The 12,603-nt window shown below is 38.7% G+C and overlaps 1 protein-coding gene across 7 annotated transcripts in view; it reads right to left on the bottom strand.

Moving 5' to 3' along the window:
* trip12 (thyroid hormone receptor interactor 12) overlaps positions 1–12,603 on the bottom strand; it is an 82,566-nt gene that overhangs the window by 20,089 nt on the left and 49,874 nt on the right. For 6 of the 7 annotated variants that reach the window (XM_056239390.1, XM_056239393.1, XM_056239395.1 and 3 more), the window contains 13 exons: positions 11,479–11,514; positions 11,179–11,274; positions 10,735–10,827; positions 8,524–8,685; positions 8,211–8,279; positions 7,501–7,666; positions 7,187–7,304; positions 6,818–6,974; positions 6,548–6,701; positions 1,607–1,835; positions 836–954; positions 436–640; positions 231–331 (listed from right to left, as the gene is read on the bottom strand). In XM_056239390.1, coding sequence (XP_056095365.1) covers positions 231–331; positions 436–640; positions 836–954; positions 1,607–1,835; positions 6,548–6,701; positions 6,818–6,974; positions 7,187–7,304; positions 7,501–7,666; positions 8,211–8,279; positions 8,524–8,685; positions 10,735–10,827; positions 11,179–11,274; positions 11,479–11,514 — 1,705 coding nt within the window. The remainder of the gene's footprint in view (positions 1–230; positions 332–435; positions 641–835; positions 955–1,606; positions 1,836–6,547; positions 6,702–6,817; positions 6,975–7,186; positions 7,305–7,500; positions 7,667–8,210; positions 8,280–8,523; positions 8,686–10,734; positions 10,828–11,178; positions 11,275–11,478; positions 11,515–12,603) is intronic. The other variant, XM_056239394.1, reaches the window with a different exon arrangement.

The raw sequence follows: 12,603 nt of genomic DNA, 5'->3' as shown, positions 1-12,603 counted from the left end.
ATATGTCAGTGCCATTGTTTTGACTCAAGATGCACAGTAATGTTTTTTTTCTAAGGCACAAAAAAAAAAAAAGTTAAATGTTCAAAGTTAATTTAAGTTTAAAACTACTTAAATGTCCTAATTGAACTAAGGTATAATCCTGGCTTAATCTAAGCCCTGTCTGTGAAACCAGGCCCAAGTGTCCAAGTAGATTTTGGGGCCAATGTTTTAACACAAGAAGTGCAACTTACCCTGATTATCCACTTTGTCATCGTCTCTGGGAGGGGAGTACTTTGGACGCCTCGGGCCTCTTTTAGGAAGGCGTTTTCTTTTCAGAACATCACTCAACCTACTAGAGAAAAGAGGGATTTGTTTTTAAACTTTAATGGCAAGACATGTGTCGCCAGGCCTGCAAACTCTAGATCAGTATGGGTGCGTGTCAAAGTGGCTCTATACCCTTGAGGACTGAGGTCCAGCGAGTCGTCCATGCTGTGCTGGAAACTGGGGGAGCCCAAGTCGGGTGTGACGTTAGAGGCAGCTGTAGTGGTTGCCGTGGTGATGGTGGTGGTGCAAAGACTAGCTGTGCCGCTGGTGCACGCTTTCGGAGGGCTGGTGAGGAACACCTCGGATTCAGCTAGGTTCTTTACCTGGTGCATTACACCTGAACAGAACAAGAGCAACAAAACACCAGTGTTGAGAGTAATGTATTACTGTAATGAAATTTTTTTTTTCCCAGTGATGAAAACGTTGGAAACAACTTTTTGTAATCCTGTTATAGCAAGCTACTTCATTCAGTGGAGTAACTTCGATAGAATTATGGTGTAAAATGTATAAAATAAAATAAAAACAACAGTACCTTCGCGCCTGAAATAAACACTGAATACATCTGGTAGCTTCTGCATGAGGATTTCAGCCATCTGCAGAGAGCCCACTACAATCTTCAGGTCCTGACTCGACAGCATGGAAGCTATGTGACTACAGACATAAGACACACATTTGCACATATTAGTTCAGAATTAGTCAAACTTTAAATCAAACAAATGGAAAAACTTTAAATTGTGAAATGGAAAAAGCTGCACACACTAGGGCTGGGTGGTGTGACTATAACAGGTGGTAGAGATGTGTGATAGATATGTCAGTGTAGTTTTCATACCAGTGTATATAGTACATGTGTGCCACTATCAGTGAGCAGGACTGCTTTACGTTATTTACACGAGAATGATAAGACATGGAAAAATGCTTACCAAAAAACTTAATACAAGCAAAAATTTGTTTCCAACTTTGCTGAAAAACCTGTTGTACACAATCTACTACAAACCTACGGTCATCTGATAGTTTATACTTTTTTTTAGAAAGTAAAAGGCCTTTTAGGCCACATTTAGAATACATGGTTCAAATAAATCAATAACGATTTTTTTCCTCACGTGGCACAGATCGGATTATGACCCCCTTGCACGTAGCAGGGAAAAAGCACATGGATTATGATTTTCTCAGTTCTGTTTAATTTTGATAATTTTTTTATTAACCATTTTATTAACTTGATTTATATTATGCGATATAAAATCACTTGGATAATGATAAGATTTTGGTCCAATTCTCACACGTGGCACTTCAGTCACTAACTGACCTAGACACAGCATGGTTGCGCAGTACGTCTTTAAGCAGGTCTGCATCTGCGAAGTAGATGATCCGGAGGATGGCTCTAAGGCACTTGTGTCTGACGGCAGGCCCGGCTGAGGAGCTGTACACCTCATAAAGGACCCCAAACAGAGTCTTTATGAAGCACTTGGCCAGCTCAGGGTCCTCTTTCATCAGCTGAGCGCGTGCGTCCTCTCGCCGCACCTCCAAGTGCCCTCCTGTGAAGACAGACACTGTTTTACAACATTTCACACTAAACATATCTCATATCATTTAGTAATGACTCACATTTATGGAAGCAAAGTTTGATTCCATGCTTATCTACAACTCCATTTTAAGTGTGCTTACGGTTTACCACTGGTCATAATTATGACAAAGGTCGACCGACCAAAAACCAGTCCGGACTTTGCATGGAGTTTGTTGTGACACGTGACTATGCTTTGCACAGGTAGAAGTGAATTTAAAACACGGCAGAGAAAAGCCACGTTATGTATCAAGTATGCGTTATTACATACAGTTATTTAATAATTTAAGAGGTTAGAGGATAAAATTAGCTGTTTGAACTAGGGCTGCGCGATGTATCATTTTAGCATCGATATCGCGATGTGCGCATCCACGATAGTCACATCGCAGGATGTGCGATGTCAAGTATAGGGATCGTAGTTGATCCGTGAATCATGATCAGTAGGCTACGGGCCAGCAGCTCCCCGGCCCGTAACGCTTGTTGTGATTTGCGGATTAATTGCAAAGTTTAACCATCATAGTGTGAGAGTTTCTCAACTTGCAAGTCCTGTCAGTTTAAACATCAAGCGCAAGAAGACTGGAACTTGCGCGCTGTTTTCTGTCTGCCTTACTAAGGCGTATTTTTGTCCCGCCAAAGCCTTATTTGACCAGTGAGTGATGTAGATGACTGACTGTTGCGCTTGTTTAACTGAGAGAACGAGGAGAGAGAGTGAAATCCCCGGCACCGTCTTCAAACTGTCTTGCTCTCTCTCCCTCCCTCACGCATATTAATGAATTGAGATGACTAAACTGCCTGGATAATCACACAACGTGTGCCGTGGTCCGTTAATGACACGTCCGATTCGCGAACTAATGACTCCTTTGAACAGATTCAATTTAATGAATAGTTAAAAAAACTGATCTGTCCAACACTGAACTCAAGAGACATAAATCGGAAACACTTTACAATAAGGTTCCATTTATTAAAGTCTAGTTAACTACATTAGTTAACATTCTATTAATATTAGTTTCTATGCGGATTTACTCCATGACAAAACCACCCCAGTCATTCTAGAATGATTCATTCTTTCCAAATAGAGCTATTCAATAGGGGTGTGCAAAAAAATCGATTCACATTTGAATCGCGATTCAATCTTTACCGATTCAGAATCGATTCATAGAATTCCAAAAATCGATTCATATTTTTTTTTTATGGCGTGCACGGGCGGAGTGGCAATCGGGTGAGTCGGGACTTTTACCGGTGGTTCGGTAGTGTTTCGAGGCTGCGAGGGCCGGTCTGATAAATAGTTACATTGCAAGTTCTTGCCGCCCGCTGGTCAAACTGTGCAGCCTCTCTGCTCAACCCGTAAATAAATGCATCGATCCGCTGATTATGTTTGAGTTCTTAATGGTCTGTAGATCTTTTGCCAAGCGTGTCAGAGGTTACGGGTTCTAAACCGCACTCGTATAGTTTTTTCTCTCTCTCATCAAAACCGAATATGTTCATCACGTTTGTGTGCATTTTATTTTGAGATTTCACCGGAACCACAACGGCGATATGAAGCGCGCGTCCGAGTGAAGACTGCGCGAGCCACAGAGAACACTGTATCCATGACACTGATAGCAGCGACAACGAGCGCTGACAGCGCTCAGCTTGATTTCAAAAACAACAGATCTCTTATTTAATAGCGAACTAAATGAATGATCTGCTAGTTAACTGGAGATACCCGCAAATTACGCCTATGAACGACTTCACTGGATCTAAACAAATCAATCTAACCATAGATGTTACCAGTAGCGGTGGCTTTTTAAAATCTATTTAAAACTATTTCGCAAGGGTTCTATGACATTAGTATATTTTTAGGAAGTTCAATGTGCCCAGTCGAGTTCACATTTCAACAGTCAGCCTGGTAGCTGAAGTAGTCCTTAAACCACATTTAGCATAATTGTTTGTTTGATCTGACTACAGCACTTTAAAGCTAAATGTAAAAGCTTTTTATTTAAGTTTTATTTTAAACTTGAATTAAATGTATTTGAAAGCTGGCCAAAGCTTGGCACTTTGCACTTTTTAGTTGCAAAAGTTTTTATTTTTGTTTGAAGACATAAAGTAATATCAAACTACATTTAATTTGTTGTGTTTTTTTTCTTTTAAATTGTGTTTACTGCAATCAATCACATAGGAAAAAGTAAACTACATTTATATACTGCGAATCGTTTTTTTGAATCGAGAATCGTTTTTGAATCGAAAATCGATTTTGAATCGAATCTTGAGACAAAAAATCGGTATCGAATCGAATCGTGACATTTTCTGAATCGTGCACCCCTACTATTCAAGTCATCTGGTGAAATTGTTTTTATATCGCAGAAAAATAAAATATCGCAATGTCATTTTTTACCAATATCGTGCAGCCCTAGTTTGAACTCGTACGAGTTACATATTAGAAAAAATTGACGCATACCTTTCATCTTAATTTGCCTTTTTTGTATAAGACATCACTTATGCTTTGTGCAGATGAAGTACCGCAAAACTTCAAATAGTAGCCCGGGCTTTTATTTTCCCAAATCGTCGAACTGCACCGGCTTGTATTTGAGACAGGCGTCTATATGAGACAGGCCTTTATAATTTAGTGTTGAGATGTTGTTCATTGAGTTTAGGCCAGTCTCTAATGTCTAAAAATCTCCAAATGCTCCACGTGAAACTGCGGTCTTCCGACCTTTTACTATCGCGTCAATTGATTTTGATTAATATGCGCGAGGGAGAGAGAGCAAGACAGCGCTCGTGTTGTTTGAAGACGTGAGAGTGCGCGCGCACGGCCGGGGCGCTCTCTCTCTCTCTCTCTCTGCTCGTTATGCGCCCTGTCAGGCGCAGCAGTCATTCTATTCTACATCACTCATTGATCAAAAAAGGCTATGGAGGGACAAAAATTTGCTTTGGCGGCCGCCAAAAAGCGGACGATCTGGCGGTTTTAGAGGATTAAATACAACCCGAAACTAAAAAACAGACCCGGCCTCTATTTGAGACCGGCCTTTATTTACCCAAACCTGCAGCCACACCAGGCGTGTAAAAGAGACAGGCGTCTATTTGGGACTCGGCTATTATTTTAAGTTTTACGGTATGTTTTTGGGGCTGAGGGTGATCTATCGGTTACAATAAACATGAGTGCTCCAAAGAAAACGTGTTGTGAAGTAGATTTTGTTGTAACTTCTAATATGAACCATGTTAATGTGGAAAAATGCTAACTGGGTTTTTGCTTTTGATTATCTGATTGTTGCTTTAGAAAACAAAGTGCACACTGCACAAATACATGATGCATACACAGGAATAGCCTGTTTTCTCTTTTTAGCTTTCCAAATGTTTCTCTGTTCTTACAAAATAATATTTCATGAAGTGGTTATACACAAAAGAGATGTAAAGTAAAATATAAACATTTAAACGTTAGCACAGCATAATATTCATGTGAGAGATATACAATACAAATTGAAAATTACATTTAAAAAGTTGATTTTATTTTGTCAATTTTCTCTCTCTCTCCATTTCTTGTACATTATTCATTCACACATGACAATAAACTAATAAAAGCATCAGTGTCAGTAGTGATGAAGCTTAGACATGCATTTAATGTAATGACAAAAGATTCTCATGGTTAAGTCTTCTAATTTTCTAATAATGTTCATCACTATTTTACATTAAGTGGAACGTTTTGGTTCATATTGATTTTATTAAAACTGTCAGCTATTAATCCGTTTTCAGACATATTTTCCTGTTTTAGTTATTGGTATCGGAAAAATCGGTCAATAGGGGTGGGAAAAAAAATCGATATTGCAATATATTGTTGTGCTCTCTGTCGCAATAAATAATCGATACACTAACGCCCAATATCGATATTTTATTACAACACAAAATGATTAATTTACCCGTTGTCAGTGTCACTGTCACTACCCAATATCTACCATTCTGTTTGCGGGGGGCGCTGTTTGAGTAAATAGGGGTAAAGTGGCGCAAACAGCGGCCGGTGAAGAACACAAGTTAACTAACAACAACAGAGAGAAGCGAGAAGAATGGCGGAAAACAATATAAAACGAATCAAAGACCCACCCGCTAGTTTCCACTCTAAAGTGTGGAGACACTTCGGGTTTTACGAGCAGAGAGAGCGCAACGGCCGCGCGCGCGCACACTCACGTCTTCAAACAACACGAGCGCTGTCTTGCTCTCTCCCTCGCGCATATTAATCAAAATCAATTGACACGATAGTAAAAGGTCGGAAGACCGCAGTTTCACGTGGAGCATTTGGAGATTTTTAGAGATTAGATACTCGCCTAAACTCAATGAACAACATCTCAACACTAAATTATAAAGGCCTGTCTCATATAGACGCCTGTCTCGAATACAAGCCGGTGCAGTTCGACGATTTGGGAAAATAAAAACCCGGTATATTAATTCTCAATATGTACACATGCATTGTTAATCTTTCTTTTCAGTCACATATATCGTGATAGATCGTTGATGAAATTTCTTCCAATATATTGAATATCGTAGATATCGCGAATCGTGATATTATCATATCGTGGACCACATATCGCCACAGAATTGAATCGTGAGGTACCTGTATCGTCCCACCCCTAGTCAACAACCTCTATTTGACAGTTTGCCGCAAATGCGGTTAAACAATCTGGAACATTTCATTAAGTGTGAGTGCGGCATGTGTACCTGTGTTGGGGTTGGCCAGAGGGTTGGGTTTCCTCTGAATGGCACGGGCAGTGCCAGTGTCTTCATTTATCTGCTGCATAGAGTTGAAGTCAATGGTGTAGACACGGCCGAGTGTCGACAGACTTATTTCATCTTCTCCATTCTGGTGTGCGGTCTGAAAAATTGTAAGAAATAAAATCACATGGTGATTCAGAATCATTAACTGGTCTTCTGAAACCCATGTCTACCCACGAAACTACATCTGCACTGAATGTAGTTAGCTGAACATACTTCAATGATACGGCTGTCAATACGGTTGTACGGGTGCCACAGGCCTCTGTCATCTCTCCACTGCCAGATGGCGCCCTCTGTAGTCTGGGCACTTCCTTTCTTCAGCATGGCATCAACCGCAAAGATGCCCTCTCTGGGCAGACATGGCATCAGCTCACTACAGCAGAGAGATAAAACCGAGTGATCAAACACTCAATACTCGGCTGAATTGCTAGCAAAGATGACAATTTTCACTTTGGGGTGAACTAATCCTTTAAGCTTCATAATAACTTCTCCAATCTCAGTCTTTTTTTTACTCCAAGCATGTCAATCAGATGTCACTGGCAGAGCCACACAGATCGAGGAGAGCTTTATGAAAACAGGACATACCAAATAAGTGAGGTGAGTTCATAAAGCTCCTGGGGGCTCCTGGGAACAAGGTCAATCTGTTCTTGACAGCTACCATTGGATGCTCCACAGAGCAGGAAACGCAGGGTCTCTGCTATATCTATGAACAAGCAAAACACACAGTCACTCAATGTACATTTACATGTGTCCGTAAAACAGGCCACATGCCTTCCCATCCAGTGTTGAACTTGGTGGAGAAAAAAAAACTGCTCTGAACAAGTACCACATTCTTTCCTGTGTTGGTGTTCTTGTCTTTTTGGTAACAGGCAGGACATGTGTGTGTGTGAGTGACTTACTCTGTTTCATGAGCTGCACAGCCAGGCATGGGCAATTGGAGCACATGAGAGAGAACATGCGCACTACCATGATGAACATGCCAGAGCTGAGCACGGGTGGAGTGAGAACCAGCAGCTGCTGGATGTTGGTCAGCAGGTCCCGTGACGCCACCTGCTGTAACAGGTTCTGGGACAGTGACACAGGGGAGAGGTTAATGAGGTCATCATGAATGCACAAATATATTTAGCAATTTAAGTGACGGTCAATTCACAAACAAGTTATTTTGACTTTGCTTAGTTTGAAGCGATTCACAAAGCATTTCTAAATCATGACAATTCAATGTATCAAAAATATTTTGATCACTTTTTGCCAGCATGGTCTAGAGCTGCTGTCTGCAAAATTTTGTGAAGATCCGATGAACAGTCTAGTACTTGGGAAAAAAAATGTTCCAGACAATTGAAAACAGCGGGACAAAATTCATAGATGGATATGAAATCGAAGATACATTTTGTAGTACTTGAATAAAGGATTTAAAGTATTCCATACAAGGGAATATGTTTTTCTAATGAAAAAACAAAACAAAACACATGCTGCTCATTTATATGAAACATTTCAACAATCAATTCAATTCTCATTCTTACAACTTAAAAAAAATTTATTAAAATTGTTCAGACAGGTTTGTTTTTTAGGTTTATAAAATTTGCTGTGCTTGTGCGAGTAATGATCTCACCTCCTCATGCTGAAAGTTGTCCACCAGCCTGGCAAAACAGAGACAAGTGCTTTCGACAGATTTTTTATCCTGTAAAACAAAAGTCATAATAAAAATGCTGATTCATCTGAGGAAGACAGTGCTGAATTATTGTTACACCCAAAGTCTGCCAACAGTGTCAACCAGGTGTGAATCACACCAGTAACACTATGGCAAACATAACGCTTACGTCCTTGCGAGTGTTTATGTTTGTGTTACAGATCTAGACATGATGTCTGTTCATCTGCTGTTATAAATATGAATGAGGTGTCTGCGGTGTCTTTCAGCTCATCACCTGGTGTGTGAGTCTCTGAGTGAGCAGGGGCAGAGAGTCAGCGACAAAGTGAAACTCGTCCGGCGTGATGCTCTGGCAGCAGTTAGCAGCGATGGCTAATGCGTTCCTCTGAGCATTGATGCTGAAGAACTCCAAGTAAAGCAAACAGTCAGCCAGACCTCCCTATAAAGAGACATTTTCAAAAAACAGCACAGCCTCAGTCAGTGGTGTGTCATTTTCCATAATAAAATAAGATGGGGTCAATAGAAAAGATTTAACATTCAAAGCCATTATAAAACAGACAATGGCTAACATAAAGGCTAATTAGATCAACTGGCTGAAGTGTTTTTTTGTGGTTATTAAATTTTATTCAAAATAATTGGGGTCTTATTGGTTGAAATGGTGTTCATTTTGCCAGCTTTAGTTATCATTCAACCTTGTCCTGTTTTTGTTTAGTCAAGTTTTAGTCGACTAAATGTCGGGGCATTTTAGTCTAGCTTTAGTCACTGAAAACAGTCCCAATTTCATCATGCTGCATAATTAAATCAAAATTATTTTGCTTGAAATTATAAATCACAATGACTGTTGTCATTTCAGAATAAAATGTTTACATTTATATCACCCTTAAGCACAAATCTCGCACGCATGGTTTATTTTACCTCATTTAGTGACGTGATATCATAGGCTATTTATCATATTAACACTCTCTACATTATGAATACTTAGCCTGGCTAACGTCAGACCACGTCTCATTGACATTGAGACGTGGTCTGGGAACTACATGTTCATTTTCTCGTATTTGAGGCGTGGTTTACGAATGCCCAGAGCCGTTTATTGGGTGCTACGAATGTCTATCAAATGCGCCTGTACGTAGCTCATAGCCAATCGTTTCAATTATACCAGATTACGTATGCAGAGCGAAAGAAATTAGACGAGGAAGAAGACGATGGGTCAGAGATTTGTTTGCATTCTAAACTAGGGATGCAACGATTACAGATTTTGTAAGTACGATTATTGTCTGAGAAATAATCACGATTTAACGATTATCACGATTATTATGCATCAATTAATTTCACAACACTACTAATGTATAATATCACATGAACACTCAACACTAGATTTTAATGTGTTATTTATTGCTGCCACAACACAGTACAAAATTAGAAAATGACAAACAATAATCAATCTCTTCCTTTGGAATTAAAGAGAAGTGCTTTGTAAACATCCAGCATTTTTCTTTTAAAAATAACAAATTAAGTCAAAGGCTGCAGGGCTCTTTGATTGAATAGATCACAAAATTATTAAGTGTTTAGTTTGTTCTAAATTTATTTTCAACCTGAGGTAGAAAACTTGAAAACATGAAAACAATATCTTGTTGGTATTTGACATAAAAACATAAATAATACTATAAAGGGATAATAAATCCCAATGAAAATAAGAATAAACAAGTATTTGGCTCTATTGAATTAAATGCAAGCTAAATATTAACTAGGCCTATGTATTTCTTTTAAAAGAAAACAAATATAGTCCAAATGTTATCCACCAATATTGTTGTACTTATTTTAATACTTTTTTAATTATTAATCCAAATTTTACATGTGCCTTTAGAAAATCATCTAGCCTATTATAATCTCATTGTTTTGGTTTGTTTGAAGTTTAAGTAAAAAATATAGAAAGAAACTGAGAACATCTCTCATGCAGTGTTATTAATAATAGACTAAAATACAATTTTCATTGACTAAAACTAGACTAGACTAAAAAGAGTATGAACGTGACAAACTAATAAAAACTAAAATGACAGCTTGACACAAAGACTAGACTAAAACTAAAATTAAAACAGGCCGCCAAAAACAACACTACATGTGCGCATGGTTGCCAGAATGCAAAGATTAACTAAAACAGGGCAGAAAATGCATCCTTTTAAGAGAAAAGCTCTGTCTGGGGGATTTAAAATCTTGACATCTGGCAACCGCAAGCATGAAAGCTTGTAGACTTTCAACAAAAACGAAGAGATTTTGGAGAAGTTTTAATTTTTTAACAACATTTTACCCCAATATTCCATGTTGATATAGTCAGAGTTATCATTTAATGACGCTGGTCTCATTTCGTCATTGTCTTGTCTTAGTCATGGAAAAAAGGTCATCGACAAACATTTTGCGTCATAGATTTCGTTAACGAAATTAACACAAATTTGAAACAGCATTTAAGTAACAAGAAACCATCAGTACTCACAGCCTGTAAGATGGCTTTGCTGTGCCTACGTGACAACATCTCCAGGGCGGTCAAGGCTTGCTCTGCCACATCAATAAACTGAATTACCTGAAGCTGTAAACACAAGGGGAAAAAAATATTTGAGAGAACAAGCACAAAAGATGCCACTTCTAAACAAACTTTTCACCACTGTCTAACTTATTTCACATGTGAAATGTCACACTCCAATCAAGTCGGTAAACACAGAATAGGTGTTGCTCTGTAAATATAAGCTGTATAAATACATGCACATAGTTGTGATGTCAAAAATGTTTTTGAGGGAGGCAAAACGTTGTTACACGTCTAAATTTATACTCTGTTCTTATTTATTTTTCTTATATACGTTTTTCCTTTATATACCCCTTTAATTATGTTATCTACATACTGGGTAGCCAAGGTTCAAAGAAACAGTGAGGTGCCATTTACCTTTTCCAGGAAGACTGGGATGGCGTCTACCACCACAGCCGAGGAGCGTGGCAGAGCCTCCATCATGTAGGTGAGGGCGCGAGATGCATGATTCATCTGCAGAAAAGTCACACATGGTGAACAGCTATTACGTTATTCTAAAATTTTAAGTATCAAAATTGAACAACTGAATATTGAAAATGTATTGGATGAAATGATCGTCAGGTGATAGATTCACTGCAGTTTGCCTTGGTAGTCTTGCACAATGTTCTATCTCTGCATAAACACACGTACCCACTCACAGACGTTTCTAATACTCACAATATCAAAATTATGCTCCATCTGTAACAGTGTGATCTGCGAAGACAAGAGGGGAACAGGACATATGGGTAAGAATAGAGAGTGGCTTGACTCCTGGCACAGAGAGGAGGTTGTTATCTCTCTCAGATTATATATTTCAGAAAGCATAAATCTAAGGCCTTTTAAGAACTTTTCTAAGACCTGAACAAATAAAATGAATACCATATGGGCGAGGTAGAGCAAACATCCTAAATCGTAAAATAACTAAAAACATAAATTTACAAAAAAAATATATTATTCCGTTTAAGATTTTAATTTGGCAGTCAACCAATCAAATTCAAATTGTATGGCCAATGCCAAATGGAGTTACTTGTCAGAGATTTGTGTTTTGTCCGTCATTAAAACGGTTGCATCTGAGGCAGTAAGTGCATCGCATCACGTCTTCATCAACTTACAGTTTACAAAGGTTATTGTAGCTATGTGGGCACTCAGTTTTTACAGTCGTTTAATATATTTGGCAAAAAGCTTGTGTTATAAAAGACAAAGTGTTACGCACAGGCTGTATTGGCTATGACTAAACGGCAAATACCAGACTAAGACACTCTTCTCCGCTCCTCAAATACATAAAACATTAGCCTTTACACACATCATGATTTGGATTTAAAAAAAAACGCTGTACTTTTTCAAGGAACCAAATTTTATTTAACCGTGCCTTGCAAACAAGCAGAGACGGTCTCCAAAATGTGTGCAGCACTCCAAGTGCCATGGCCTCGTATGATACGAACTTTATACCCCAGTAGCACTTTTTGCATCTTGTACTCTATGTGGGCAGCACTTCATTCAAGATAGAGGCAGATGGAGCTACTGTATGAGGTTTTGCCGACAGTTTGAAGATCCACTCGAGTTACGAGTTTTAGTCACAAGCTCTCAGTATAAGTTTCAATTCAAGCTCTAGTACAAAGTATAGTCAAAAAAAAAAATTATTAACTGGTTTTTTTCTGATCAAACCGCTTTCGGCACAACCATTTTACAGAAGGAACACATGAACAGAAACATTAAAATACTGATCCAGCTTGCAGTGAACCGATTTTAAAAAAATGTAAGCCCTGCTTGCAAGTGAAGAAATTATTATACAAAAGTATTGTA

Source organism: Rhinichthys klamathensis, unplaced genomic scaffold (assembly GCF_029890125.1).
Source record: "Rhinichthys klamathensis goyatoka isolate OS25496 unplaced genomic scaffold, OSU_Roscu_1.1 h1tg000561l_1, whole genome shotgun sequence".
Lineage (NCBI taxonomy): Eukaryota > Metazoa > Chordata > Actinopteri > Cypriniformes > Leuciscidae > Rhinichthys > Rhinichthys klamathensis.
This window is presented reverse-complemented; position numbering and strand designations above follow the sequence as displayed.